The sequence below is a fragment of the Seriola dumerili genome, unplaced genomic scaffold (genome assembly GCF_002260705.1).
Source record: "Seriola dumerili isolate Sdu_G_001 unplaced genomic scaffold, Sdu_1.0 BDQW01000068.1, whole genome shotgun sequence".
Taxonomy (NCBI): Eukaryota; Metazoa; Chordata; class Actinopteri; order Carangiformes; family Carangidae; genus Seriola; species Seriola dumerili.
The window spans coordinates 15,726,042-15,752,424 of record NW_019174323.1 but is presented as its reverse complement, the minus strand read 5'-3'; the positions used below and the strand labels follow the sequence as shown (position 1 = coordinate 15,752,424).

Sequence of the window (26,383 nt, the reverse complement as noted above, 5' to 3'; positions counted from 1 at the left end):
GACGGGGCGGGGGGTGCAGGGGGTTACTGAGCTACAGAGACAACAGCGGGCTTCAGCACACCACAGTCACCGCTTTGTTCTGGTCATGGATGGAAACGTTTCTTCATGTTTTAATCGGCACAGTGAGGTTTTAATTGGATGTTGAATTTACTGTTTGTTTTTTTTAATTTATTTATTATTATTTGCTTCAAAACCATCCAGGTACATACTATACTTCACCGGGTCATTTCTCCATCCATTTATTATTATCATTATTATTATCATTATTATTATTATTAGCCTATTATTTCTCCTGTCATACTGTGGCGTTGATTATGTTTTTGTTTTTGTTTTTGTTTGGCATTTCAGATTTATTTCATACTAGGCTTCATTAAACTCTAGTCTCATGTTCAGATTCAGTGGACCACTTTGTAAATGTAAGACTGTGATAAAGTGCTGGTCTGCATATTTTCTAATAGGAATAATAAATCTGCAGGTGGGTTTACAGGTAATGGAGTTTCAAGAAGTTAACAGCAAACTGGAAACACCTTTCTCATTTCTCTCAGTTTCTATTTGGACTGGACCAACCAAACATTTACACTTATATCTGCTAATTACCCTCAACATTGAAAGGTGATTACATACTGTATGTGTCATGCACAATATTTATTTGAAAAGAAGAATTCAGATGTTGCAGCTGATCCCAACCCTCAGGACAGTTGCAACATATTGAATGTGCATTAAATTTCACCAACTAACTTTCAGTATTATGACAATATGATTTGTTTTACAATAATATAGTAGTATTATTTATTTATGCAATAATATCATACCAGTATTTGTTTATTTAGTAATACTTAATCTATAAAATAACAGTTTTTGAGTTTTGATTTGCTTAGAACATAGTCCTTCCATGAAGTCAAAAAAAGCACAATTTATCTATTTTATTGCTCATGATGAAAACAACAGGCAAAATATATTATGGACCATAAAACGCAAAATAATAGTTTTCTTTTACATGTAAAGATGGCCAATTTTAGTTGCATCTGTTTACACATATGTTGTCTATTTTGATCTAAAAAAGTTGAAAAATACTGTTGTGTGTTTTGTTTGGCTGCTACAACAACATGTTGCAACCGTCCCGCCCTGTTAGCCGTGGACAAACAACATGTAGACACACTGACCTTGACACATGCTAACCATGTCCCTGACAAGTCAACAAAACAGTGATTCAAACTAAGGTTTTTCCTTTTTTCTTTATAATTATTTGACATTATTTTAAACGTGTTTTGGATTCTTTTTGTTCACTTGTTACCTTGCCTGTGTTATGTTTTATATTATTGTATAAATTTTCTGTTTTGTTGTATATTGAAGTTAAAAAAGCTTAATTAATGACATGGGGAGACACTTGACTTTAAGAGCAGCAGGCCTCTTCTGCAGGTCTGCACTTACTGTGGTAAATATGATGCTTGTAGTTTAATTTGATTTTCACATATTTTCTTTTTTTTTTTTTAATAGAAACTCTACAAATTAGACATTTACTGCTCTGAAATGTATATTTGCTCTTATATTGTACAGGTTCAGTATTGTTGTTGTTCTGCATCATGTTGCTGTTTTCCATTTTTCAATGTTCTTCAGTCAGTGGAAACAAATTCCTCCATTTAAAATCGTTTCCGGACCTTTAAAGCTGCTTCTTGTTTCTGTGACATTTCACAATGACTGCTAGATTTTCAGATAGTTTTTTTCTGCACAAATCGCATAAGAGAAGACAAACGTCTCATTATGGAGGGATGACAACAGTTTAAATGCTCACTGGTGACCATGATGAGGCCAGGCATGGGTAGAAACATGCAGCTTAAATGCTCTAACGTCAGCCTGGTCTCCAGTTCATCCCACAGCTCCTCGCTGCTGGAGTCAGACCTGACCCTCTGCTCTGCCAGGCTCATAGACAATATTCAAAATAAATCAAGGCCCAACTGCTACTGATCAGAAGCACCCACGACTCTTCTCGCTCTCTTCACACAGAAAGAATCAGAAATCACAATGTGTCGGATGTAAATTCCTTCCTGTGCCGACACAAAGCTGACGTTATGTATGCAGCTTGTTTTTCCCTTTTTCTCCAGATGTGTGAGCTCGGCTGTGCAGAAACATCTGGGCTGTCAAGAACCTGTCGCTCAGGATAGGATAGAGAGAGATTCACATTTGAAGGGATGGATAAACACTTGGCTCTTGAATGTCATTTTTATTTCATAGTCTCGCTAGGATCCTGCTTAACACGATATTCACCACAGGATTTTAATTTGTTCATTTAATCCGGTTTATCTTTCACGTATGATATTCAACAGTCCCGAGACCACTTTAGAGATTCCCCACTTCACATCATTGGAGCCAAAGTAAATGAATGACATCTGATTTTTTTATTATTTTACAACCCACTGGCATTTCTGTAATACAGAAAAGATAATCTGGGAGAAAAACATTGAAATGTACACGGAGCCAGACACTTTACATACAGTGGCATTAGAAGAATGGAGTGGTTTAAGCCGTCGTTTGATTCACTTGTTGGTGCATTTTGTTTGCAGGGACTGGGTGAGTGAAGGTTCATGAGGACAAAAAAAAACACCCCCCCCCCCCCCCCCCCCAGCTTGTTTCTGATCTGTTGAAGTGATCTCCCATGTTGAGGTTTTGGAGTGAATTTCAGTTCATTATATCCATCGAGGACCAAAAACCAGCTGACACAATAATCTGGATTTAGCAGCCACATTACTTAAAATCAAGTACGTGGTAATTTACAGCGTAACATCCGTTTTCCTCCACCATTACAAACTACAAATTTTTTTTTTTTTTTTTTTCCTTCAGTACAATTTTATTTGTGTTGGGGCAAGGGTAACACAAAGAGCGACATGTTACCCCTAGAAAAAAAAAGGGCACTGGAAATACAGGATGAAGGACATAAATCCAAGTTCAACCTGTGCGTGACAAAAGAAACCTTTATGAAAAACTCATACAGGATCTGAACCTTTTGCAAGAAAGACATAAATAAATAAACAATGGGGAAAAACCTTAGGATGTGTTTGACCTTGTAAAGAGTTTAGTATTGATCGGGAGGGGAGGTTAAGGATGTATCGGGGAAGAAGAGGTTGAGTTACTGCATTCTTACACAGTATTAAAGCATACAAGTCCCTTTGTCTATTAGGAAATGTCTGCAATGTAACACTGACAATATGAACGGTGATGGATGAAAACATACTGTAATACGGGACATGTTCCCGCTGTTGTACCGTAATCTGTGATGTTCAGTACATCCCACAATGCTCCGTTATCTGACTCTAGATTTATGTTGAATCCATTTTCTTTCAAACTGCCTCATGCTGTCATGCGATCTCCTACATGTCCCAGTGGGGGTTTAGATGAAGAACAGCTAGCTGCTGTGCCGTGTGGACACTGCAGCTTCTCCTCGTGGCCAGTAGGGAGCATTCAGGCTAAACCGGAAGTGTCTGAGTGGATGAAACGAATGTGTGCACACAAGTTTTGATCTCTGCAACTACAGCTTCACTAGACAACAAAATGGAACCCAACCAATAGCAATGTTTACCTGCCCCGGCGTGGACTTTAAAATAACACGGGGAACAGGTTAAATGACAACGGCTGACAAAAAAAAGCGGGTAATCGCCATGCAGAGTGCAACACAACCCTAAAGCAACAAGGTGACAAGACTGCCATCCTCCGGCTCCAGTCTGCAGCGGCTTCACACGCCGTACTGATCTGTTTGAACAGCTGCAAAAACACTGGCAGCACATCAGCTGGCAGCGTCACCGACTGGGTCAGAGTGTATAGTGTGTCAAAGTGTGTGTGTGTGTGTGTGTGTGTGTGTATGTTTGCGTGTCTCCGCTTTGTTTTCACAAACAGACTTTTGATTTGGAACCAGTTATCACTATTTGACTTTGAAACGCAGCAGCTTACGATTCCTTCAAGTACACGTTGTTCTGACAAATGAAGCTGACACGTTCCATCATCGACATCAGCTGTGGCACTGAGTCTGAAGTAATTTACTAACATTCAACTCTTCGAGGTATACCGACACTTTACTTCAGTCCAAACTGGGTGCTAATGCAGGTGATGGAGCAGTCGTCAACATTCTTCAACCCCCCCCCCCTCGTTCTTCCCCAAAATCCTCCTCCTCCTCCACGTTTGCTCTCCTCACTCCTCCTCCTCCTCAGTGCTGCAGCTGCTTCATCCTGTTGAGGGCGGAGCCTGCCTGGAACCATTCGATCTGTGTCTCGTTGAAGCTGTGGTTGAGCTCCAGGGTCTCCGTGCTGCCGTCGCCGTGCTTCACGACGGCGGTCAGAGGCTGCGGAGGGTGAGAGGAGGAGCGGACGATTTCATTACAAACGCTTTTCATTAACAGCTGCACAAAAGTCGGGAGTAAAACAAAGCGTAAGCAGCCCAGTTTTCCAGCTGCTACGCGCCCTTACCTTTCCTGGAGCGAAGGTTTCGAGTCCCTTGATGGAGATCTTGTCATCAGGACGGATCTTGTCGTAGTCTGATGGGTTGGTGAAGGTCAGTGGGAGCAGACCCTGCTTCTTCAGGTTAGTTTCTAAGGACAGGAGGGAGACATATTTGTTGATTGGGAGACTGAATGACATTACAAAAAAAATCACATTACATAAACGTTCCCCAAATACCGTGAATTCTGGCGAAGCTCTTGACAATGATGGCTCTTCCTCCCAGATGCCTGGGCTCCAGCGCTGCATGCTCCCTGCTGGAGCCCTCACCGTAGTTGTCATCCCCGACCACAACCCACGACACACCGTTGGCCTGTTCACAACACCATGGAAAGACGGTAAATTCAGTAACGTGCCAAAAAAAAAAAAAAAAAAAAAAGGGCATTTATCTGATGATTCAGTGGGACATGGGTCAGTGACTGTTATGCCTCAAACAGAAGTGAGTGCAATTCAAGAGAGATTATAATGAATAATAAAAAGAACAAAATCAAGAGCAAAGTAAAGAGGTAAAAATGATTATTTTTAAGAGCGTGAAGAAACTGCAGTGGAGGACAAAACAAAAGTTTAACCGAGGCCAACTCCAAGTCTGTGAATCCAAATTTAGAACCATGACAAAGCTCTCGGACAAACTACCTGAGGAAACTAGAGGCATGACGCCAAAGAAAATCGGCTTTAGCCCAATAATCCCGCACCGGAGCCTTTCCTCTCCGTGATCCTCACCTTGTAGTGACGGGCAACATCAGGGACTCCTCCATACTCTCCTGTCAGGTAGTTTTTGATCTTGTTGACGGCATCGTTCTCGCTGTTGACCGCACCGATCAGCATGTTGTTGGAGATGTTGTCCAGGTGACCGCGGAACTTCAGCCACGGTCCGGCGGCGCTGATGTGGTCTGTGGTGCATTTGCCCTTCACCTGCAAAGATGTCGCAAAGAAGAGTGATCCTCTCTCCAGCAGCAGCAGCAGCAGCAGCAGCAGCAGCGAAAACCCCCATAATAAAGACTAAAACAGGCCGGGCGTCATTTCAAAGACCTGACCTTAATGAGAACCCGCAAGTCCTCCAGATCTTTTCCGCTCCATTTGTCGAAGGGCTCCAGCAGCTGTAGCCGGTTGCTCTGGGGGCTGACGTCCACTTTAAGGCTGGTGCCGTCAGCGGGTGGGTGCTGGTAGGTGTCCTGGCCTGGGTCAAAGTCCCTGGCGGGGAGTTCATCTCCGTTGGGGGGGTCAAGCTTGAACTTCTCACCGTTAGGGGCTGTCAGGTAGTCTGTCTCTGGGTTGAAGTTTAATGTGCCCGCGATGGCGAGGGCAGTGACAATCTGAGGAAAAAGAGGCGATGCAGGGTGTTTAGCCGGAGTACACTGATACCATCACAACTAACTAAGTGTTGCACATCTAGTCGTGTGGATTATTTTACCTCAGGGGAGGTAACAAAGGCGTGTGTTGCAGGGTTGGCATCATTCCTGGCAGTGAAGTTTCTGTTGAAGGACGTGACGATTGTGTTCTTCTCTCCCTTTTTCACGTCACGCCTGAACAAAAACGCACAACATATATTAACAGCCATGTCTAACTTCTATATTGTATGACTCTGTACGCCATGGTGGGTACACCACCAAAGTTCTGGCTTTACCTACCTGTCCCATTGTCCGATGCAGGGCCCACATGCATTTGCCAGGACCACACCTCCAACATCTCCAAGGACCTTTGACTACAGGAAGACAAAAACACATGTAAGCCTCCATCACTTTACCCAGGGTTAAATCATTACTCTGAGTGTGGTGCAACTCCTCGCTTTCTGTGCGTGCTGCCACTCACATATCCATCTCTCTCGATGGTGGCACGGATCTGCTCTGAGCCGGGGGTGACTGTGAACTCAGCTTTGCACTTCAGGCCTTTATCCAAAGCCTGCTTGGCCACAGAAGCAGCGCGGCCCATGTCCTCGTAGCTGGAGTTGGTGCAGCTGCCGATCAGGCCTAAGAAGTGGGGAAGGAATCAAAAAGAGAACTGAAATAGCAACACAGGAAGTCTCCAAAAGAAAATCCTGGTAATTTTGATCTGTGTTCTGTAATTAGGCGATGTAAAAAGCAGGAGTGTGAATAAAGCTATACAGCGTATCCACCACCGGGTCAGTTCTTACCGACTTTAACCTCCAGTGGCCAGCCGTTCTTCTCAGCAACAGCTCCTACGTCAGCCACTGGGTGAGCGAGGTCAGGGGTGAATGGTCCGTTGATGTGGGGCTTCAGCTGCAGACAGAAACAGCAGAATGGCCAAGGAACACAGTTATTAGCTCTGTCATATGGACTGTGACCTAAACCTCTTGCACATACACTCTGCAGCTATGATAGCGAAATATTTAACAAGACATCGTCAAAGTCTAGTATATGTCTGGACTACGACACCGTCTCATGTCACCCCCTCAACGCACTTCCTATCGTTCTCCACTTTGAACTATCCAACACCTGGCAGAGATGCCAAAAGAAGTGCCAAAAATGCCAATGCCAAAAAAAAGGACAGACCTCGTCCAGATTGAGCTCGATGACCTGATCGTACTCGCAGCCTTTGTCTGGTACCAACAAGTCTGAGTATTGATCGGCCAGGGCAGAGATCTCTGAGAAGAAACATGAGACAGGGACAGTGTTGAGACACAGCAGCATGACAACAACCCTATATTTATTTATTCATTTCTTTTAATGACTGTGATGCCCTTCATATTTGTGTTTTATTATCAAGTTTTTGTTAAATTTTGTTGAGACCGTAGTCAGGGGCCATATTCAAAGCCAAGATATCACCAACTATCACAACTTTTAGGGTATAGTGTCAGCATTTTATGATTAAGCTGATCATCACTGTACAAAATGATTAAATATGGACATGTAAAATGTGAAGCCTGAACATACGTCCACGTCCAGTCTTCTCCAGGTAGGTCCTCATGCGGTGGTTGTAAGGGAAAACTGAGGTTGTGGCTCCAATTTCTGCTCCCATGTTGCAAATGGTGGCCATTCCTGCACACAAAAAGAGAGACACATGAATGAGGTCTGTCAGGCTGACACCAAACGGTTAAAAGGTTTTCCCTTGTGTGGAATAATACACAAGAGACAAACAAGCTACGAAGCAAAATGAGAAAGAGACACTGAAGTGTAATTAAGTCTGACGGAAAAAGCTTTTTTCGCCGACCTGTGCAGGAAATGGAGTCGACTCCTGGTCCATGGTATTCTACAATGGCTCCAGTGCCTCCCTTCACTGTCAGGATGCCGGCCACCTTCAAGATGACATCCTTAGGTGAGGTCCATCCAGAGAGGCTGCCTGTCAGCTTCACTCCAATCACCTTAGAGGGAGAGATCCAGTAAATTGCAGTTAAGACGTTAAAAGAAAAGAAAACCACTGTATAGACAAAGAGATGGAAAAGATGCCGACAGCTGTAAAATACTATCTTCTGCTGACCTTGGGACACTTCAGCTCCCATGGAATTCCTGCCATGACATCTACAGCATCAGCTCCTCCGACTCCAATGCAGATGGCACCAAGCCCGCCACCATTTGGCGTGTGGGAATCTGTGCCAATAAGCATCACTCCTGGGTAGGCGTAGTTCTCCAGGATGATCTGTTTAGATTTAAAAGTCTGACTGTTAGCATAATTATAGCAGTGTAATTACAAGTGTATTCTAAAAGTATATTTACAGTCAGACCAAAGCTGCAGTTAGACTTTAAGCAATAACACCTGATGGATGATTCCAGAGCCCGGTTTCCAGAAGCCAACTCCATATTTTGCCCCAGCACTGGCCAGGAAGTTGTAAACCTCGTGGTTGACTTCCTAGGATGACAACGATGACGAAAGCTCATGTTAACGAGCTCTGTGTAGCATTTTAACAAGAATGAATCATTTAAACATACAAACAAGACCCCTCACCTTTGCCCTGGCCAGATCCTTTGTCCCTCCGATCTGGGCCTCGATCAGGTGATCACAGTGGATGGTGGAGGGCACGGCCACTCTCGGCAGGCCGCTGCTGATGAACTGGAGCATCGCCATCTGGGCCGTGGCGTCCTGCATGGCCACGCGGTCAGGACGCAGCCGCAGGTAAGTGCGACCGCGGTCGATGTCCTGATTGTGGGGGTCATCGAGGTGGCCGTATACGATCTTCTCTGACAGCGTAAGCGGTCGATTGAGCCTGGAACATGAAAACAAAATATTATTGACAGAAGGATGCTGTTATGTCAGAGGAGGTTTCAGTAGGGCGAAGGTTCAGTGGGGCGAAGAGGATGAGAACATAGGTAAACATAACCAATACAAAGTGGAGAATAAGCAGTTATTAGGTTAAGCATGTAAAACATACAGTTTTTTATATATTCAAAATAAATATCAATACTTCAGAAGTGAGAAGATTACGGTGTTAAAAATGCAATTTGATCCAAAGTAAATATCAAGCGTTTCCTACTCTGGTTTAAAGAAGCTATTTGTAAGTTTTGCTATTGATACATAGCCAACATCAGCAATAAGCAACGATAGCATCACACTGCAATGATTTGGTATTTGGTAATGGCTAGCGGGTTAGCATGTGAACTTCAGCTGAAGAAAAGAACTGACAAAAATAGAAAAAAACAAGAGGCTTGCTTTCCGCTGCTGGAGACAGCTCTTAGTGAGTAAAGTAATGAAGTTTGATGCTAACTGTGGCTATGCAGCAATAGCAAAACTTACAATTTGCCCCTTTAAGCAAAATCCATTTCCTTTGCAAATCAAAGTCTTTCTTTTAAATCCTACAGTAGTACAGTGAAATCTCTGTTTCACCTCTTCATTGTGTCATTTTATGATCACCAGTTTATGCCAGTCTAAACCTCAGGAGTAATTACAGGGCTGAAGCCACTGATCTGCACACCAGCAACATTTACATTTACTCCTTTGGCAAATGCTTTTATCTAAGGCGACTTACAAGTGAGGGACAACACAGCACTATGTCTCCCTTACATGCACACACCCTCTGAACAACAAATGACTTTACAGTAATTTAAGCACTGTGAGGCAGAAACACTAGAAAAAAGGCTACACCTATGGTGAAAAAACTGTGGCAAAGGACAAACAAACATCGAGTTCAAACAGTCCCACAGATAAGGAAATGCGGGAGGGAACAGTGATACGAGTCTGCGTCATTCTGCACAAATGTCCACTTTTAGATCAGTAGTAGGAGAACACTAACCTTTTTCGCACAATGTCAATGTTGGACTGGAGTTTCTCGTAGTTGACGAAAGAAGTGGGCTCAAACCGGCTCATAGACACTTGTGCCTTGGCTCTGTAAGCTGCTGATACATGCAGGCGCCGTACGCCATGGCCCAGCGCCAGCTGGAGACAACAACAAGAAAAACATACAAGCATGAGCATAATCACATATTTTGCCCATGAACAGACTGCATTCAAGCAAACAGACTATCCCTCATTCATTTTTGTTTTGATGTTGTATCTTTAGACACTGAAACAGCTGTGTAAATATTGTCTAACATCATACTGATACAGGAAAATGACTAATGGGAAGTCATCTTGTGAATGCAATGGTGGTTTGCGGTCTACTCTCTGGTGTCACATGTCAAGTCTTCCCAAGTGAACCCTAACCCTAATCCTAACCCTGAGAAACATCCCACCCCCCCCACCCCCATAAGGTTGACCATCAACGCATTCTCTAAGGAAACGCTGGCTCCAATCCCCAAAATAACAAACTGCAATGTGTAAATGATCATACATGTTGGAGAAGCTAAATTTGTGCCATGCTGTGCTTGCAGCTGATGAGGTAACAAGACAAAGAGGGGCAGAAACTTTGAGATGTTGGCTTGTGTCCAGGAGCTTGCCACATCAACTTCCTGGACCTGTTCAGGTGCCCTTGAGCAGGACACTTCACCCACAAACTCACTCCAGTGAAGCTGAGGAGTAACTGCCAGGAGAAGACTGAGCATTTACAGGCAGCTCTGTTTCAAAAATTATGTTCCAATGCGTGATTGTAAAGGAAGGTAATACCAGGAAAGAGTAAGAGTGTTCAGGAGACAGTCTCCAGATAAAAGAAGGCAGCTGAAGGTCGCCTATGACCAGATAATCTGTGGTAAAGAACTGACAGTAAGCAGCTGAGCCTGCAGTCATTAATCTGCTGACTTTTGCTGTCAAGGAGCTAATAGCAGAGTGTAGCTGTCAGTCAATTCAGGAGCCAATTCAAAAGTTCCTATATCAATTAGAAAACTAATTACAGTTTCAGGCATCAATCATAAAGCCAATGAAGGCCAATGAGGCTGAGCACTACATTGGTGTTTATTATTCACTCTCCATTGTTGTAAACCAAATATATCAGCTCTGATACACAGCAGTAACACTACAGACCATTTCCTGACTCAACACAACACTTAATAAAAGACAGCTGAATGTTACGTTAATATATGACCCGTTGTAAGTAAAATCTGACAGCTCACTGCAGTCACAGGACATATGGCACACAACCCGTTATATCTAATAGACTGAATGAATTAGTTTCTCTTGTACCAGTCCTGCAAATTAATGATTAAGACTGAGTTTGCTGTTTTAATTGTTATAATTTTCCTGATATTTTCTCTGACCGTTACACGTTGCTCGCCTCTGTGCCTGCTGGGAGCTCTAACCTTGTGGTTAACCTTGCTAGCGAACACCAAACTCCATTTCAAAAACTAGCCTAGCCGTGTTCTTTTAAGAGCTGAGGGTGTCAATAATGACTCCTTGTTAACGGAGAGATCAGCCGTGATTTTTTAAGCCGGTTGACAAACTAGTTGTTGCCCACTGGATACGCTCAATGCAGCCGGGGCACGATGACCTGGCCAGACAGCCGGTGACTGTTTCACAGCCTTTTTATCTGCAGTAACAACTCTCAGTCCTCTGGTTAGGTTAGAAACACATTACATTACATTTATATAATCTAAGGTAGCAGGTGACATCCTCACTAGGTTATAAATATGGTCAAATTTCCTCTTACCTGAAGCCTGGCGACAGTCAGACAGTAGGTTGCCATTTTGTTCACTGACAAAGATGTGCCGATCGGTGGTGACGTCACACAATTGTAAGCCGCGGCTTCGCAGGTCCTTTAAGGAAATAATATATTTAACATCTTAAATCGTATTCAGATTGTTTACAAAACGTATTTCAAACTTAGATTTCTACAGAAGTTTTAGTTTGTTTATATATTTGATATAATATAAATTAGAGAAGTACATGCACGGGAAATAATTTTAATATTTGTTTGATTTCTATATAGCTCAAAGGACAAGAATGATTTTTATTTTATTTCTACTTCTTATTTTTTAAAGTTAAAATTAACAACGATTTATTCCTACATTGTCACAATTGTTTGTCAGAAAATAATTTCTTATGGTACATATTCTTGAGAAAATAAAAAGGTAGATAAAAAGGAGGATACGATCAGTGATTGGTTTCTTTTGTCTTTCAATTTGGAGACGCTAGGGGGCGATAATTCAACTTCTCATACAAAGTTTACAGGTCAAAGGCGAAAGTTGAAACAAACCAGCAGCGCTCGCCTTACGGAGGTCCGAAATGGCTAAACATCATCCAGATTTGATCTTTTGCAGGAAACAAGCCGGCGTTGGTATGGTTCGACCTGTTTCATCTCACCACTTATCTAATATTGTTTTTTTTATTGTTTTTTTCTGTTACTTGATGCTCTTTATTGTTATTTTGCGCTAGAGATACCATGCTAGCTACCATGCTAACGGTTCCATCATGGATTTCATTGAATGTATGTTAGACATGGTGCTAGCTTAGAAATGTCTCCAGGTCCATTTCGCTTTCACCAAATATTATATTTCGGTATATCTAACAATATGGTTTATTGTTAACAACGTTACGTATTCCAATGTAGAAGGGTGCTATCAATGCTAATTCATGGCCTGACTATACTGACTGGCTCTGACTACTTTGTTTTCATTCCTCAGCTATCGGGAGACTTTGCGAGAAATGTAAGTATTCCCTTCCCAGTCCGATACAACAGACTGAGTGTTTAAACTGTCGTGTGTTTTCCTCTACGTTAAAAGGTATTTGTTAAAACTGTTACCATAAGTCGGTATTCTTTTTTTTTTTCGTAGTTACGTTGAGGTTAGGTCCACTTAATCAGGCAGTTTAATGTTTGCCTTCACACATGTTAATACTCCAACACTACCAAAACCCAATCATGTTTTCTCAGCTAAATAAAGAAGTACGGGTTCATGCATTATGCAATTAGTTACATATGTATTACAACCTGTTACAGTCTGTAAACATTGTTATTAAACGTTTGAAGCTATATCAAGCAAAATTCACATTTCACATTATAGTCTACACCGTTATGTGGCTGCTGGAAAAGTAAGCAGCTCAACGATATCTGAGTTAAACTTGGATAGTTTCAAAAAGGATTTATCCCGTTATTTTACAAACTGAATTATTAACGAAATTCCTATAAAATATCTCTTATCCTTCATTTCCCTGTTCCTCTCAGGTGATGGAAAGTGTGTCATCTGCGATTCCTATGTGAGGCCGTGCACGTTGGTGCGCATCTGTGATGAGTGTAACTACGGCTCCTATCAGGGACGCTGTGTCATCTGTGGAGGGCCGGGAGTATCTGATGCCTACTACTGTAAAGAGTGCACCATCCAGGAGAAAGATGTGAGTGAAGTGTCTAAATAGAAAAATAAAGTGTTTGTGGATTTAACCAGGCCATATTTATGATTTTTTTATCTTGCATTACTCGTTATGATGTACTGACCTGTATAAAATATAGCACTTAAAATTTAAACTTAACCCTGAGTGCAAAATGAAAATGTTTTTTTTAACAATCTTTTTCCTGTTTTCTTTATAGCGAGATGGATGTCCGAAGATTGTAAACTTGGGCAGCTCTAAAACGGATCTGTTTTATGAAAGGAAGAAGTATGGCTTCAAGAAGAGGTGAAGACACTACAGTCCAGTCCCTGTTTTAGTTTTTCAGCTTTTGCAGATTTTCTTTGAAACCTCGAGAAACATTTTTGACTTGTTAATAAAACTCTGTTTTATACTTTCTGTCTTTTTTTCTGTGTGACTTCTTACTTACATATTAAGAGTCAAGGTTTTGAAATTCTCCTCATGCTCACACAATGTTCAATATGAATGGTTATTGAACTAGACATAGACATGGGCTAGTTGAGCCATTTTACCTACTAAAATTCTAACAAGAACCTATTGAGTTTCAAAGTTAGTTCATTCTTCTTTACCTTGGAATCAACAGTTCACAAAATGATACCACCTCAAGATTCATTTAGTTCATGTCCTGGAGCTTTTGATCATATACATGATCTTCAGCAGCAGGAGTTTGCCTAGTGGCCATGAAAATGTACTTTAAGATCTTTTCATCCATAAAACAAAATTTGCTCTTCATCGTGACCAAAGGTGAACTTCCTGTTCACTAAACACTTCCATTTCTATAACTACACATGATGCTGTTTAAACTCCTGATCGGTTGTCTGACAGGCTGAATTTGAACGTGTGCCAGTTGAAGATGTTGACCTGTATCACCTTTAAACTGCAGCTTCTTTTCCTCGCGTGTCCTTCACCTTCCTCCAGCAGATGGCAGTGTTTCACTTTTCATCTTTTGCTCACTCCAGCAGTACACAGTGGGCTGAAAACAACCAGTAGCAAATTTCCTCTATAAGTGTAATATATTTTTTGTGGACTTGTGTTCAGATTGTTGAGAACCAAATTAAATGATGTTGAGGCATTGACAGATGAATATGTAGTAAAGAGTCCACACACACACACTTCACATTTAAACTTTGATATTTTGAGAATGGTGCATAGATTGTATGATTTATATATTTATTTGTTTATTTATGCTTAGGTCTAGTCCTGGAGACAGCTGGACATTTGGACTTGTCATTTAAGCTTTTAAAATATAAAAAAAATGATTTTACCCTTTGGTGTTACAAGAGAAATCACTATCTGATATCTCTGTATTCATCATTTGGCAATGGCTAAGTGGACTTAAAGATGAGCAGCTCACTCAGAATATAAAGAAACGTCCTTATGAAAAATCAATTACACACTTTTTCAACAAGGCTTTATTTATACATACTGTATATACAAGACAAAAGGTAGCCACACTTAAAATGCCAAGATGTTTCTTTACAAAGAAATACAAAGACAGAACCAGGAGGATTAAAAACAACCCCTCAAAGTTAACAAATTGACCTGTTCTTGGTAGAAGGCAGATGCAACCTCTATTATAGCAGAGAGCATTAAAAATATTTAAACAAGTCAGGAAATACATTATCATTCATGTCAAAATTATACTAATAATTACACTTTGGAGACTGTATTATGGAGAATGTGACTCTTTCTTGACTGAAATTAATGAGGCTGGGAGTAAAATTATTTCCAGAAGAACCACTGGATAAATGTGGCAATCCTGATGTAGTTTTACCCCACAGAGAAGATTGCGCTTCATTTTTACACAAAAAGATGAGAATAGATGAAGCTGTGTTTACTGCTGGGTGTGTTGTTAATAAAATAACCCATATCAGTTTAGATTTAATTAAATTTTTCATAAATCGACCCCTCCCAAAAAAAAAAAAAAAAAAAAAAAAAAAAAAAAAAAAGACTTACAGTGAATTCTTGGTAAAAAAGTCTATAGTGGAAGCACAGCAGAAAAGACCACCTTTCCCTTTTTGTCAGAATTGGACAGTTAAATAATCCTGGGTAACAACTTTTAATTTTTGGATGTGATTTTCAACAGTATAACCCCTGTAAACCGCCAGACTGCACCCTGCATTGAAATGGCTTTAGACATAGAAGACATTTAGATATTTCGAGGTTCTTTATTTTATAAAAAAATAAAGATGCCCCAATACAGTCTGTATTTATTGAGACTTCTTGGTTTGTCAAAAAATAAAAATTATCAGCCGGCAACAGACACTGCCAGCTTCCAAGTCTGAGAGAGAATTTCTGAAGAAGTTCAGACCAAAATGAACTAAAAAAGTTGGGTGATAAGTGAGTCCACCAACACATCCCAAAAAACTTAATAGATTATTCAATCTAAATGCAAATACATTCCAGTCAAGGGTTTTGAACATCTTTACTGTTTTGGTTGTTTCAAGGAATGCACTTGTAAATTTACTAGAAATACGAGCTTGATTACTTTAATAAGAGCTGTGTAGTAGACGACATCAACAAAAATGTCTGTGTTTTCAGGCTTAACGAGTTTAACCTTTCACCACCAGCTGCCTTTAATGAAGCAATAATTAAAGAGCAACATTAGCATCCAACAAAGATGAGACACTGCCATATAAGGGCAAATGTCAGCTCTTCAAGAGATGATAAGCTTTAAGGAAATTTACAATTTAATTGCTTGATATTCACTTGACTAAAGAGAACCTGTTCAAAAACTCAACTGGCAATGTATCTGAGTTCTCATGTCCTACAAGACTGAATACGTTTGTAAAATATTGGAAAAAAAAAAATAGAGCATAATTTTAGACTACAACTATTTACAGTACATGCATCAGTGGGTTCTACACACAACAATTCTGAAGCGTTACTGACGTAAATGGACGAGTCACATGACACCCTACAGAGACTCAAGCAGGCGTCTTACTCAGTGACAAACACAGCACGAGAGCGACTGCAAGACATACATTGAAACAGGGAGAACAGAGTGTTTATGTACAGCCCTGTGCTGCTGGTAAGAAGTTCTTTTATGTGAAGAGAAGTAAACGTGGCTGCATTTTTTTCAGCCACGTCACTGTTATCCCCTGAAGAAGCTTAAGTTAGTGGAAATGTCACAATCAAAAGTTTTTGTGAGGAAAGAAAAGCCCAGTTCTCTACATATCTGCCATACTAATATAAATTTGAAAACAAAAATGGACATGTGGGTTTCAAAAGTCATTAAAATGTGTAAAGAACTGAAAGCAACCTGCAAACCAGTTTATTTCTACAATATCAAAACTGACTCAAAATCTAGTCTAAACTATTGTAACTGCTGCCTAAATATCAACCATCTAAAAAATTGAAATAAAACCCACAGTTCATCACAAATGATCTCTTTCGGCCAAAGGCATACAAAACATGATAGAAGTACACTTCATGAAAGAGGTGTACTGAAGAAGCACTTGAATATCCTCTCACACTCATCTCACTCACATGGATGGCAAATAGAAGTCATAAAAAAAACAAAAAAACAAAAACCAGATATCAGGTCTTAACATGCTATTGCGTCTCCATGGCAACAACAGTCACGCCCTCACGTACGCTATCTTCCTCCTCTTCTTCATCCGATCGATTCTAGTGTTCTCACATACCAACCCTCAATGGTTTTGATTTATTGATTCATTAGAAAAATAAATGAATAAATCGGCTGCTGTCTATTGGTCTTCCGGCATCGCACTTGAAAGAGAAGAGAACAAGGATGAATGAGGAGGGAGGGAGGGAGGAGGGAGAGAGGTCAACATTAAGCATCGGGAACATGATTCACATGATCACAGGGTTTGGCTTGTGTTACCTGATTAAATATGTATTAGACCACGATAGGTAAGTTAGTCAATCAAGGGTCTGGCAGTGTGTGGGGAATTAAGAAAGAGTATTTGCCAATACAAGATACATGAAGGCTTAGTAAGGCTTCACTGTGTGGCTATTTTGTTAATTAATCCAAATAACTGCAATTTAGGCTGCCTCCCTGTTCAACTTTTTGAAGTCATTGATATCCTTTTCATATACAAGCAGCAGGCATCGCACTAGTTTACTGAACCTGCATTCAACCCACATTTTATCCGATCATGAGACTGGACGAGTCAGGGGGTCAATAAAATGTCCTTTAATACATTATATTCCCATTCCAAAGACGGCGTGTATCACCGGAGGAGGGTCAATGTCAGGTCAGATGACACATTTTCGACTCATTCAACCCACACCACTGGCGACCCTAACAGGTGTACTATTCTCCCTCCCTCTCCTCTGTCTATCTCTGGCCAAACAACAGCCGAGCGGCTTCTTTTCAACAGTAGTAGGTTTGGTATCTGTCAACATAGCCAACAATCAGGACTCAACGGTGTCTCTAACCTAGTTTGTATAAAACAAAGTGACTGATATTGTGCTGTTTGCTACATGGATGTCCATTTACAGTTTCATATGCTTTATTTTGGTCCCTTACATTGATCCAAATTTGGCTTCATAGCGACCCACAACGTTTTTGAAGCGGCCGCACTCCTTTCGTAACTCTGCAACCTCCGTCCGCAGCACTGCATTCTCACGCTCCAGGAAAGCTGCTCGGACGGTGATCTGGTTCTCCTTTAACCTGCGGGCGTCACGTGAGCGTTTGGCAGCCACGTTGTTCTTCTTCCTCCTCTGCCAGTACTTATCATCCTGCAGAGGTGGAGAGGAAAAAAACAAACAAAGGGATCCGTTGAGTCAAAGAAACACGACATCACACCTTTTTATCAACGCATTAGCCGCGTTACCCAAGTCTGACCTCAGCTTAGTTTGTAATATGGCTGACAGCCAAGCTCCTTTGTGCATGTAAACAAAACCACTGTTCTCTGGTGGACGGGAAAGGGAGGAAGGCATCAGTTTTGAGATTATCAGATTGCTGAGTCACTGTGAGTTGCTAGAAAAGATTCACTGTGACATGGCCTTGTTTTTTTGCTATGTCTACTTCCTTCACACTAAACTGGGAAACTGGCTGATGAAACCACAAGGCAATGAAGTTGTTTCACTCTATTTCATTAAGGTAGCATGATTTTATGATGGCATCAAATTTCAGACTTTTTTTCCAGCACAGTGTCAGCTAAATTAGAAATGAATATTACACCTTAACATGTGCACAGACCAACATGAATTAGCAAATGAAGACAACATATTTCCAATTCACTGCTTTACACTTCAAAGAAGTAGAGCTTATTTTCTCTGCTGTTTTGCTCTCTCTAAAAAAAATTCTGGAAAACAACATCAGTAAATGTTTACCAAATGTAAACTCATTACAAAAACTAGAGTGCACAACCCTACATGTTGATCCCTGCTTTATGCTTTAGTTTGCCTTTTTGTTGTGGTGTTTTCTATAAAACAAACTACACACACAGTGAAACAAACTGCTGAACTGCAAAAGTAGGTTTCTGTGTTTAAGAGGCACCTCGTCCTCTCCCAGCATACCTTCTGTTCATCAGGCACAAACACTTTCTTGGCCTTCTTGATCATAGGTTGTGGTTTGAGCTCATCTTCAGTGAACTTGTGTTTGCGTGGGTCAAACAGTTCGCCCCCAGGCACACTTGACAGGACCAGGTCTGTGGGATCAGGCTCGTAGTTGATCTCAACCTCAATCTCATCAGGGTCGATGGGCTCGGGGGTTGCTCTGTCCTCTTCAGTGGTCACCTCTGAGCAGACAGAAGAGGAACACAGGAACTGGAATATTAGATAGCTGCAGATCAAACTGAGGGTCAGCGACACATTCTGCAACATACGTGAACTAGCCAGTTCACATCTGTCTAACTGGTAAATTAAGAGGTAATGCTGGTTCACAGGTGCCCCACCCTAAAGCTAGTATTGTTTTTCGTAAACTCTGCTGTGTATGCGGGGTGGGTGACTGAGTCTGCTGATAATACTGTGCTTAACTCTACTATCTTTGCTATGCAGGAGCAGCAGCATCTATTTCTGCCATCTGTTGCCACTTGTGGCTTCTTTCAGGACTGAGTGACATTCTGACTTCACACCAGCTTCACAATATGTATCATGTTTTCCAGACATCTCAGCCAAATAAATAAATATGACTATTATACAGAAACTGGTTGCAAGGACTTTCATGCTAACTGACATTCAGAAAAAAATGTGGTTGTGTGAAAACATGAACACCAACCAGACGGGAAAAGTTAATAGTGGATAGAAGACTGAAGCGCCAAATGTCTCTTTCATTGATGCAAGCACATTCATGTCTTCTAATTAGGTCAATCTATTTCTGAGTGTAGGTGGTATGACACAGCAAACTGCCTCACTACACCCCCATTCCAAAACACTAGAATTTCACTTGTTGCAAGAGATCTCAACCCAAACAACAGGTTTTCTGTGAGGTAAAATACCTACTCAGCAAGAGGTAGTGAAACCCTGTAGCCCTCTAGTTTCTGATCCTACCCCCTCCACTCACCTGCAGTAACATCACAGATGATATCAGAGTCACTCTTGGTGATGATCACCACTTCCTCCTCACACCGGTCCAACTCCTGAATGGGCAGCAGGGCCACTGGGGACACACTTGCTGGCCTGGTCACCTTTGTCTTTACAGAGAGAGCAGCCTTAGGTTTCTCTGTCTTGGTGGCACCGCCTTCTGTTATGCTCTTTAGGGAGTCCTCGTCAAGCGTGGTGGGGATGCCATTCTCCATAAGGAACTCCTCCAGGTCCATGTACTCCAGGTGGAAGTTCTCGCCATCGTAGGGAATGGTCTTCTCCCAGATAGCAGGAGTCAGGGCGGCTGAAGGACCCATATCGCTTCCTCCTCCCCCCAGCTCGGCATTTTCTCCCAGACACAGCTTCTCCTTGTCAGTGTCTGAAACACAGAGAAAATACAAGAGTAAGTTTTTTAACAAATATGGATAGATATATTTGCCCTCACATGTAAACGAAACGCATTTTAGTGCCTTTAGTGGAGGTCAACAGGAAAGCACCCTTTGTTAAGCAGCAGGACATGTTTGGTTTTCTTTTCCAAAGAGACCCCAATCCAGAAATGTCCCTAAGGCCAGAAAGCTGAGTGCTCTTTTATTTTTTTTATTGCACCTTTCACAGTAACAGGGACCTCTCAGTCTCCAGAACTACTACATATGACAAATGCAATTCTCCACTGCGACCTACAACAATATATCTCAACATTTTGACAAGCCAAGCTTTGCTGAGGTTTATCGGTCTGTCTGAATATTAATATTACATTTCTGATTACATAATTTATCAATTTTTTGTAACTATTGTAGAAAGCTCTGATTGGATCTATGTGAACATGCTCCAAATGCTCTGTTGATCCCCTATGGGACAATAACAAACAGTGATAGCGTAAGCGACACGTGAAAATATCATTAACATAACCAAAATAACTATGGTATAAATGTAAACAAGTAAATGGAAACATGCGCAACTTTTACCACTTCGAGACGTCACGCACTTTCCTTCACATATCCGTAACTTACACATCTCTACCAACAAAATATGTGGTCACTGGAACTGTGTTTTTAACCAAAAACAGCATTTAAAGTCAGGGGCGTGTCTAGAAAAGCCTGGACGGTGAGGTGGGTCACACATTACAGAGTGGAGAGGCCTATGTAGTGTGTTCAACATATGGTGTCAGTGTATGCGGTGTCCATGTTAGTACCGTTGCACATACGTTATCACCGTCTTTCACAACAACCGTTCACCCTTTCCCCTCCGTTAATTTACTGCACTTACCGTCCTCCCCGTCCAGTATATTCGGCGGAGGCATTTCCATTATTTTCTTCAAAACAACCGGGAATGAGCTAGGGGCCCCGGTGGCCGTTTCCAGTGTGATGAGAATTGGCTCTCCCGACATTTTTCCCCCCCTTGTTGTTGACGATAACCGCGTAGTAACCGACAAAAGAAAAAGCGAGCTCAACGGTTGTCCTGTTCGCTCGACAAAACTAGCTAACTGACGTCGCAAGCTGTGTCCAACGGTTTTACACACACAAAATTCACGAGAAAATATAACAACAACCGTCAGTGCATCCCGGGCTGCTCGCTGCGTTGACCCACTTCCACGGAAAATTTAGTACTCATGGGTTTTTGGCGTCGTGAACAAACTGTACCTCCTGGTTAAAAATGTCCACCCCGCTGAAAGCTGATTGGCGGGCTTCGCCTCATCCTCATGAATATTAAATGAGCCGGAGAAGGCAGGGGCGGGGACTGCGAGGACGAGCCAATGGCGGTTGTCAAGTCGCAATTACCCGAGATCTCATTGGTTGACCGAGTTATATATATGTTTCACTGAACATATTAAGAGAAAAACGTGTCTCGAGCAAAAAAAAAAAAAAAAAAAAAAAATATTGACATGGTCCATATAGCTATACTACGTGACGTGGACCCAATGTGTTCCTGCAGGGAACCGCTTCCTCCATTCATATATTATTCATCACTAGGTTTTAAACAGTTTTTCAATGTTATACGAACAGACACATAAACCGGCTTTACAACTTCCAAGTAAGGCACAATTAGTTATCAGTCTATGCAGTGCTATCACATCATCTTCAGAAATAAGTATTAAGACACGATTTTTAACTTGCAACTTCAATTACTTTTCAGCTTCAAGAAAAAGGCAACGCCCAAGAAGAACATACAGGACGTTGCTAATGTACAGCAAGTCCCTATGTTGCTGCACCAACACTGTTCCGCTCACATGCAAAAGCACGTGCAGCTGACATCCTTACATATCTGTAGGCGCCGTCCAATAGAGGAGCGGACATACAGGAACATGCAGGGAGGGCGGCGCTCCAGTGCCGGGTGTAATTGGCCGTGCAAGTAGCGCCTTGAGCTTTAAGTTACGACATCCATATGCACACTGCTGCAACCAAGAAGACCAAGACATGCCAAGGGCAAAGATCTGCATGTTAATGTCGAGTCCTAATCCTGTGTTGCCACAACAGCATGAAACATACATGGTCTCACAGAAACTGCTTCATTTTGATATGATGGCTGATAATTCTGCCACATCAGCTTTAGGCATTAGTAAAGAGCTTGTTTTCCAAAAAAAAAAAAAAAAAAAATTTTGAATTTCCTCCACTATAGACTCATTAAATCATACTCAAAAAAAAAGTTTTTCATCTCATCATTTTTCATGTATTAAAATGAAAAACAGAACAGAATGTACTTGCAAACAAAGCAGGATGTACATACAGTTGATCTTCAACCAAACATGATACTGATGCAAGCACATCTTGCTTTCTTTGACAGATGAACGCATTTAAAAAAAGAGGACATACTCTTCACATCAATGGTCTTTTCAATGTGTGCATTTGTGGTACTAAATGGATTCTTTAGTATGTTCCTGCACCAACATCGCTGCATTAATAAACTGCAAGAAAAGGCAGCTGTGCACACCATCCAGTTGATAAAAGCTGGAATTTTAAGGTGTTGCAGAGAGGGGGGTGTTTTCCACACGTGCTGCTCATATGTGTCACGTAAAAAATCTGTTTTTGGCACAACATTACGAGGAGACAAAACCTTCAAGGTCAGCAGCTGCAGAACGTGCATGAGCTCAGTGAAGGTCGCTGGCTTCATGCTGAACATCACTTTTTAATTCACCCACTAATGGACCACATTACCTCATTTAAAACCTCTGGCTATACACACACACACAAACATTTCTCCCGTTCACTCTAGAAACATTATCCTTATGTTTGCCACTATGATACACTATGATAGTGTAAGAGTATAATGGCATTTTACAAATTTTCAAAACCTGAACAATAGCTGATAAACTTTTCCAAGATTTTTTTTTTTTTTTTTATATACCTAAACAACAATCACCTAAAACCTTGATGTAGAGTATGTACAATAAAGTGAGAAACTCACTCTATGCTACAGTCTACATCACAAAAACGAGATGAGGCACTCTATTTCAGCGAGGCTCTGCAAAAACTAGAGAACAAGATTTGTAGAAAACTACTTTCATTCAACCTTCACATCATGTGCTTGAGCTGTGAAACTCAGACAACCTCTCCCCTGCTATTTTACATATACACACTCAAACTGTGACTTTTAAGACATTGAAAGAAGACACTTTCAATTACATCATAGACTGAAATATTATTTAGATTCCTTATATTGACATCAATTATATATTTAAAAAACAAAACAGAAAAAAAAGTCCATACACGCTAAAATCAAATATGTTTCTCTATACCTTTGGGTGCTTTTCTGTGGCAGACATAACACATTATACAGAGTTGTTGAAAACCTCCCACTTCCTGTGGGATATACTGTGGAATTTATAGCACATTTGACCTGTCAACAGGTGCAGACTCAGGCTGTTTTGGCTCACGTGGCGGCATGGCAACAAATCTAGTGTTTGACCACAGTGCTATCTTTAACTGTCAGGCAACTTTAATGAAATGTGAATGGATTTCTCTAAAAAACAAGCTTTGTCATCATGACTGCAGTTTTCTACAAAATGAATACAAAAAGCCAGGATTTCACTGGCATGACAGTTTAAACCAGATTAACATGTTCATACGCTATACATACATGTACATTCATTAATGTATTTGCTCTGCTTTGTTGACAGCTTTATGGATTCTGTGTGGAGGTTCAGAGACCTACATACAACCTAAACTCAGAGGGAAACAGCTGTTGAGACCCGCATCAGATCATATACATATAACTACAGTATGTGACTCAGTGCATAAAGTTAAGGGGCCACTTTTAACAACATAATCTAGAAATACAGATGAACCTTTCAAAGTCAAGTCTTTGTAAATCTGCTCCATCCTAGTCACCTGTGTATGTCTGTGTGTGTGTGTGTGTGTGTGTGTGTGTGTCATGTGCAGCACATGGGGGCTCAAATTACAGTCATACTTTGACAGATTGCTAGAAGACTGTTTTTGCAAGCACTGCAGCCTATGATCATGGCCCACAAACTGCATCATAATAAAAGGAGCAGTTCATCCAAAATTAAAATTTCACCATCATGTTTGTGTTACTTTCAAAGTCATAGTCATGGACCTCATAACTTCATCTTGAGCTCCTCCCAAACTACTACAGTTTATGTGACCATTTTTGGACAGCTCTGAAAACCTAAACATAATAAAAATATCTCCAGATAATTTATGCAGCAGTGAATCCATAAAATACCTTATTATTTACTCATTATGATAAATAGTGGCAAATGAACTATAACCCTGGACCTTTCACTTGTATGGAAGAAAGGAAAAGGTGATTACGAAGTCATTAATTAATTATACTTTGAAAGAGTCAGACATCTGTTCTGTGGGGTTCTTCAGAAGCTCCTATAACAAAACACAGACTGAGAAGTGATTATAAAATCTTGATAAAAACGGGGCCAGCAGCATCAGCACAGCTCTCAGTGTAATGAAATCATATGACCCTAATCTGATTTATCTAAATATGGCCCAGAGAAGGCAAACAGAGCCATCTAGTGATTTAATCAAGAATCTACAAAGCAGCCACCAGCCTCTTTCTCCAACACACACACACACACACACACACACACACTCTGACTGATGAAGACAGGTGACAAACAGATCCACACAGACTGGGTTACGAGTTTTTTTTTTTTAACCAGAACATCCACTTAGTACCACAGCATCAAACAGAAGGACATTAACAGCCATAATCTTCTTCCTTATCAGTGGGTAAACTGTTCTCTTTTATCTGGTCAACAGACCACAGTGGACAGGATTTGTTTAGGGGGAAAAGCAGCGTGTTTGAACCATCACCCAATGAATGTGGGCCTCTGATAAAGTTACTAGGCCCCAGTTGGTGTTAACATGTTAACCTCACTGTGTATGGACGGATATTTCTTTAACAAGTGTTATGAGTTTTAATGTGGAGAAAAAACTAGGGGCTGACTATGACAGTTTATGTACAATAGTGAAGATGAGTTTGGGATCATGGTCTCCTCTGGGTAAGATGGTCAGGCGGGTAGAGACATCTGATTCAGCTGCAGCAGCCAAAGAGAGATGATCAGAAACTGTTACCTCAGTGATGACATTTTAAATGAACTGCATTAGTTATTTCCCTGCACCATCTTAATGTCACCACGTAATTAATCCCCAAATCCATGACTACTAAATATAGCTACTTTTATTTCGAAAGTACTAACAAGACAACACAGCTGAAGAATCCGTCCCTGCATTGTTTCTGTTACCTGTTGGAGCTGTTCAACAAGTATTTCCTCCATCGCTTCCCCTTTATGAATCCTGCTAACATTTGCGTTTTAATTAAAGCCAGGGAGCAGATCTCCACAGTCCAGCAAAAGGCACAAAGTCCCGTCCAGATCAGCTGACAGGGATTACGCAACAGACACGCAGTTGTTTGCAGAAATGCATGAATCAGTTTTCAAAACGCTCATTCGACATCAGCGACTTTCTTTGCATAAAAAAAACCAAACGGTGCTGCAAGTTATTTAAATCACAAACTCCGAGAAACCACATTTCACAGTTTGATGTCACTCACCATTTTCGTCAAAGTTCGGGAGAGTAAATGGATGCTCAAGAAGAGACCTGAAAATCTCCGGGATCTCTGTAGTCATTTTTTTTTTTTTTTTTACCCTTTGCAATTAAGAGCAATAAAATGTTTCAGAGCTGATCAGCAGCTCATAAGAAACAATATTAGAATCAATAAACACAAAAACGCAGTAGGTCCCGGAGGCTAGTCGGTGCCTGACAGCTCACCTAAAGTGTTTGGGATATTAAAACTTTGAGGGTTCACACACCATGACAACAAGTTACTTAACGCCGTCAGCGCCTCACCCACAGCCAATCAGCAGCGCGCTTTCTGCCAGCGATCGACGGAGAGAGCGCCGATTGGCCAGTGTTTGTGTCCATCACAGCGATGACAGCCAATCCCGAGCCGTGGCTGAATTACCTAAGGTAAAAAAAAAAAAAAAAAAAAAAAAAGTGTATACGCTAAGTGTAGTGGTCTGTTGCATAATGTGTGACAGCAGAAAATACAAAATAATAAGTTTTAAACACCAGCCGAGGCAACTCCCGAGTCCTCTGTCTTAAGAAAAGGAAACGTGAAAAGCATTTGGCGAGTTTAAAAAAAAATAACATGTAAATATCATCAATGAAATATAATAGTTTCATTAAACTGATACTGGTGGCAGTATAGGATAACCCAGGACGCAACACGCATTTCAAGTCATAAACTGGAGTAGAAATGTATTAAAACCTCAA

The 26,383-nt window shown here is 41.1% G+C and overlaps 3 protein-coding genes across 4 annotated transcripts; 1 reads left to right on the top strand and 2 right to left on the bottom strand.

Annotated features, from left to right (window-relative positions):
• Positions 1-4,181: 4,181 nt before the first annotated feature.
• LOC111219934 (aconitate hydratase, mitochondrial-like) lies at positions 4,182-11,491 on the bottom strand. Its single transcript, XM_022742793.1, has 17 exons — positions 11,452-11,491; positions 9,667-9,809; positions 8,385-8,643; positions 8,196-8,288; positions 7,920-8,078; positions 7,653-7,803; positions 7,376-7,480; positions 6,995-7,086; positions 6,616-6,721; positions 6,294-6,451; positions 6,113-6,186; positions 5,896-6,007; positions 5,519-5,797; positions 5,205-5,396; positions 4,665-4,797; positions 4,455-4,576; positions 4,182-4,330 (listed from the first exon to the last, which is right to left on the bottom strand). The coding sequence occupies exons 1-17, from the start codon at positions 11,485-11,487 to the stop codon at positions 4,196-4,198; spliced, it is 2,349 nt and encodes a 782-aa protein (XP_022598514.1). The 5' UTR covers positions 11,488-11,491; the 3' UTR covers positions 4,182-4,195.
• A 487-nt stretch (positions 11,492-11,978) lies between these two features.
• phf5a (PHD finger protein 5A) lies at positions 11,979-13,520 on the top strand. Its single transcript, XM_022743223.1, has 4 exons — positions 11,979-12,078; positions 12,425-12,448; positions 12,964-13,130; positions 13,324-13,520. Exons 1-4 carry the CDS (start codon positions 12,027-12,029, stop codon positions 13,411-13,413), a joined length of 333 nt encoding a protein of 110 aa, XP_022598944.1. The 5' UTR covers positions 11,979-12,026; the 3' UTR covers positions 13,414-13,520.
• A 1,776-nt stretch (positions 13,521-15,296) lies between these two features.
• On the bottom strand, positions 15,297-25,885 carry LOC111219992 (thyrotroph embryonic factor-like). Of its 2 annotated transcripts, none has more exons than XM_022742907.1 (5): positions 25,662-25,885; positions 19,618-20,016; positions 18,633-18,853; positions 17,638-17,849; positions 15,297-16,874 (listed from the first exon to the last, which is right to left on the bottom strand). In XM_022742907.1, the coding sequence occupies exons 1-5, from the start codon at positions 25,735-25,737 to the stop codon at positions 16,853-16,855; spliced, it is 930 nt and encodes a 309-aa protein (XP_022598628.1). In that variant the 5' UTR covers positions 25,738-25,885; the 3' UTR covers positions 15,297-16,852. The 2 variants fall into 2 exon arrangements, with proteins under 2 accessions (XP_022598628.1, XP_022598627.1); XM_022742906.1 differs by lacking the exon at positions 25,662-25,885 and adding an exon at positions 20,904-21,272.
• Positions 25,886-26,383: the final 498 nt, after the last annotated feature.

Excerpts from the sequence above, each read along its gene's own strand:
- LOC111219934 (XM_022742793.1), bottom strand. The coding sequence starts at position 11,487 with ATGGCAACCTACTGTCTGACTGTCGCCAGGCTTCAG. Across the intron at positions 7,087-7,375 it reads GGAGAAGACTGGACGTGGAC|AGATCTCTGCCCTGGCCGAT; the intron begins GTATGTTCAGGC and ends GTTTCTTCTCAG. Across the intron at positions 6,452-6,615 it reads GCCACTGGAGGTTAAAGTCG|GCCTGATCGGCAGCTGCACC; the intron begins GTAAGAACTGAC and ends CCCACTTCTTAG.
- phf5a (XM_022743223.1), top strand. The coding sequence starts at position 12,027 with ATGGCTAAACATCATCCAGATTTGATCTTTTGCAGGAAACAAGCCGGC. Across the intron at positions 12,449-12,963 it reads CGGGAGACTTTGCGAGAAAT|GTGATGGAAAGTGTGTCATC; the intron begins GTAAGTATTCCC and ends TGTTCCTCTCAG. Across the intron at positions 13,131-13,323 it reads GCACCATCCAGGAGAAAGAT|CGAGATGGATGTCCGAAGAT; the intron begins GTGAGTGAAGTG and ends TTTTCTTTATAG.
- LOC111219992 (XM_022742906.1), bottom strand. The coding sequence starts at position 21,024 with ATGTCGGGAGAGCCAATTCTCATCACACTGGAAACGGCCACCGGGGCC. Across the intron at positions 20,017-20,903 it reads TATACTGGACGGGGAGGACG|ACACTGACAAGGAGAAGCTG; the intron begins GTAAGTGCAGTA and ends TCTGTGTTTCAG. Across the intron at positions 16,875-17,637 it reads GAAGCCAAATTTGGATCAAT|TGCGATGCCGGAAGACCAAT; the intron begins GTAAGGGACCAA and ends TTCTCTTTCAAG.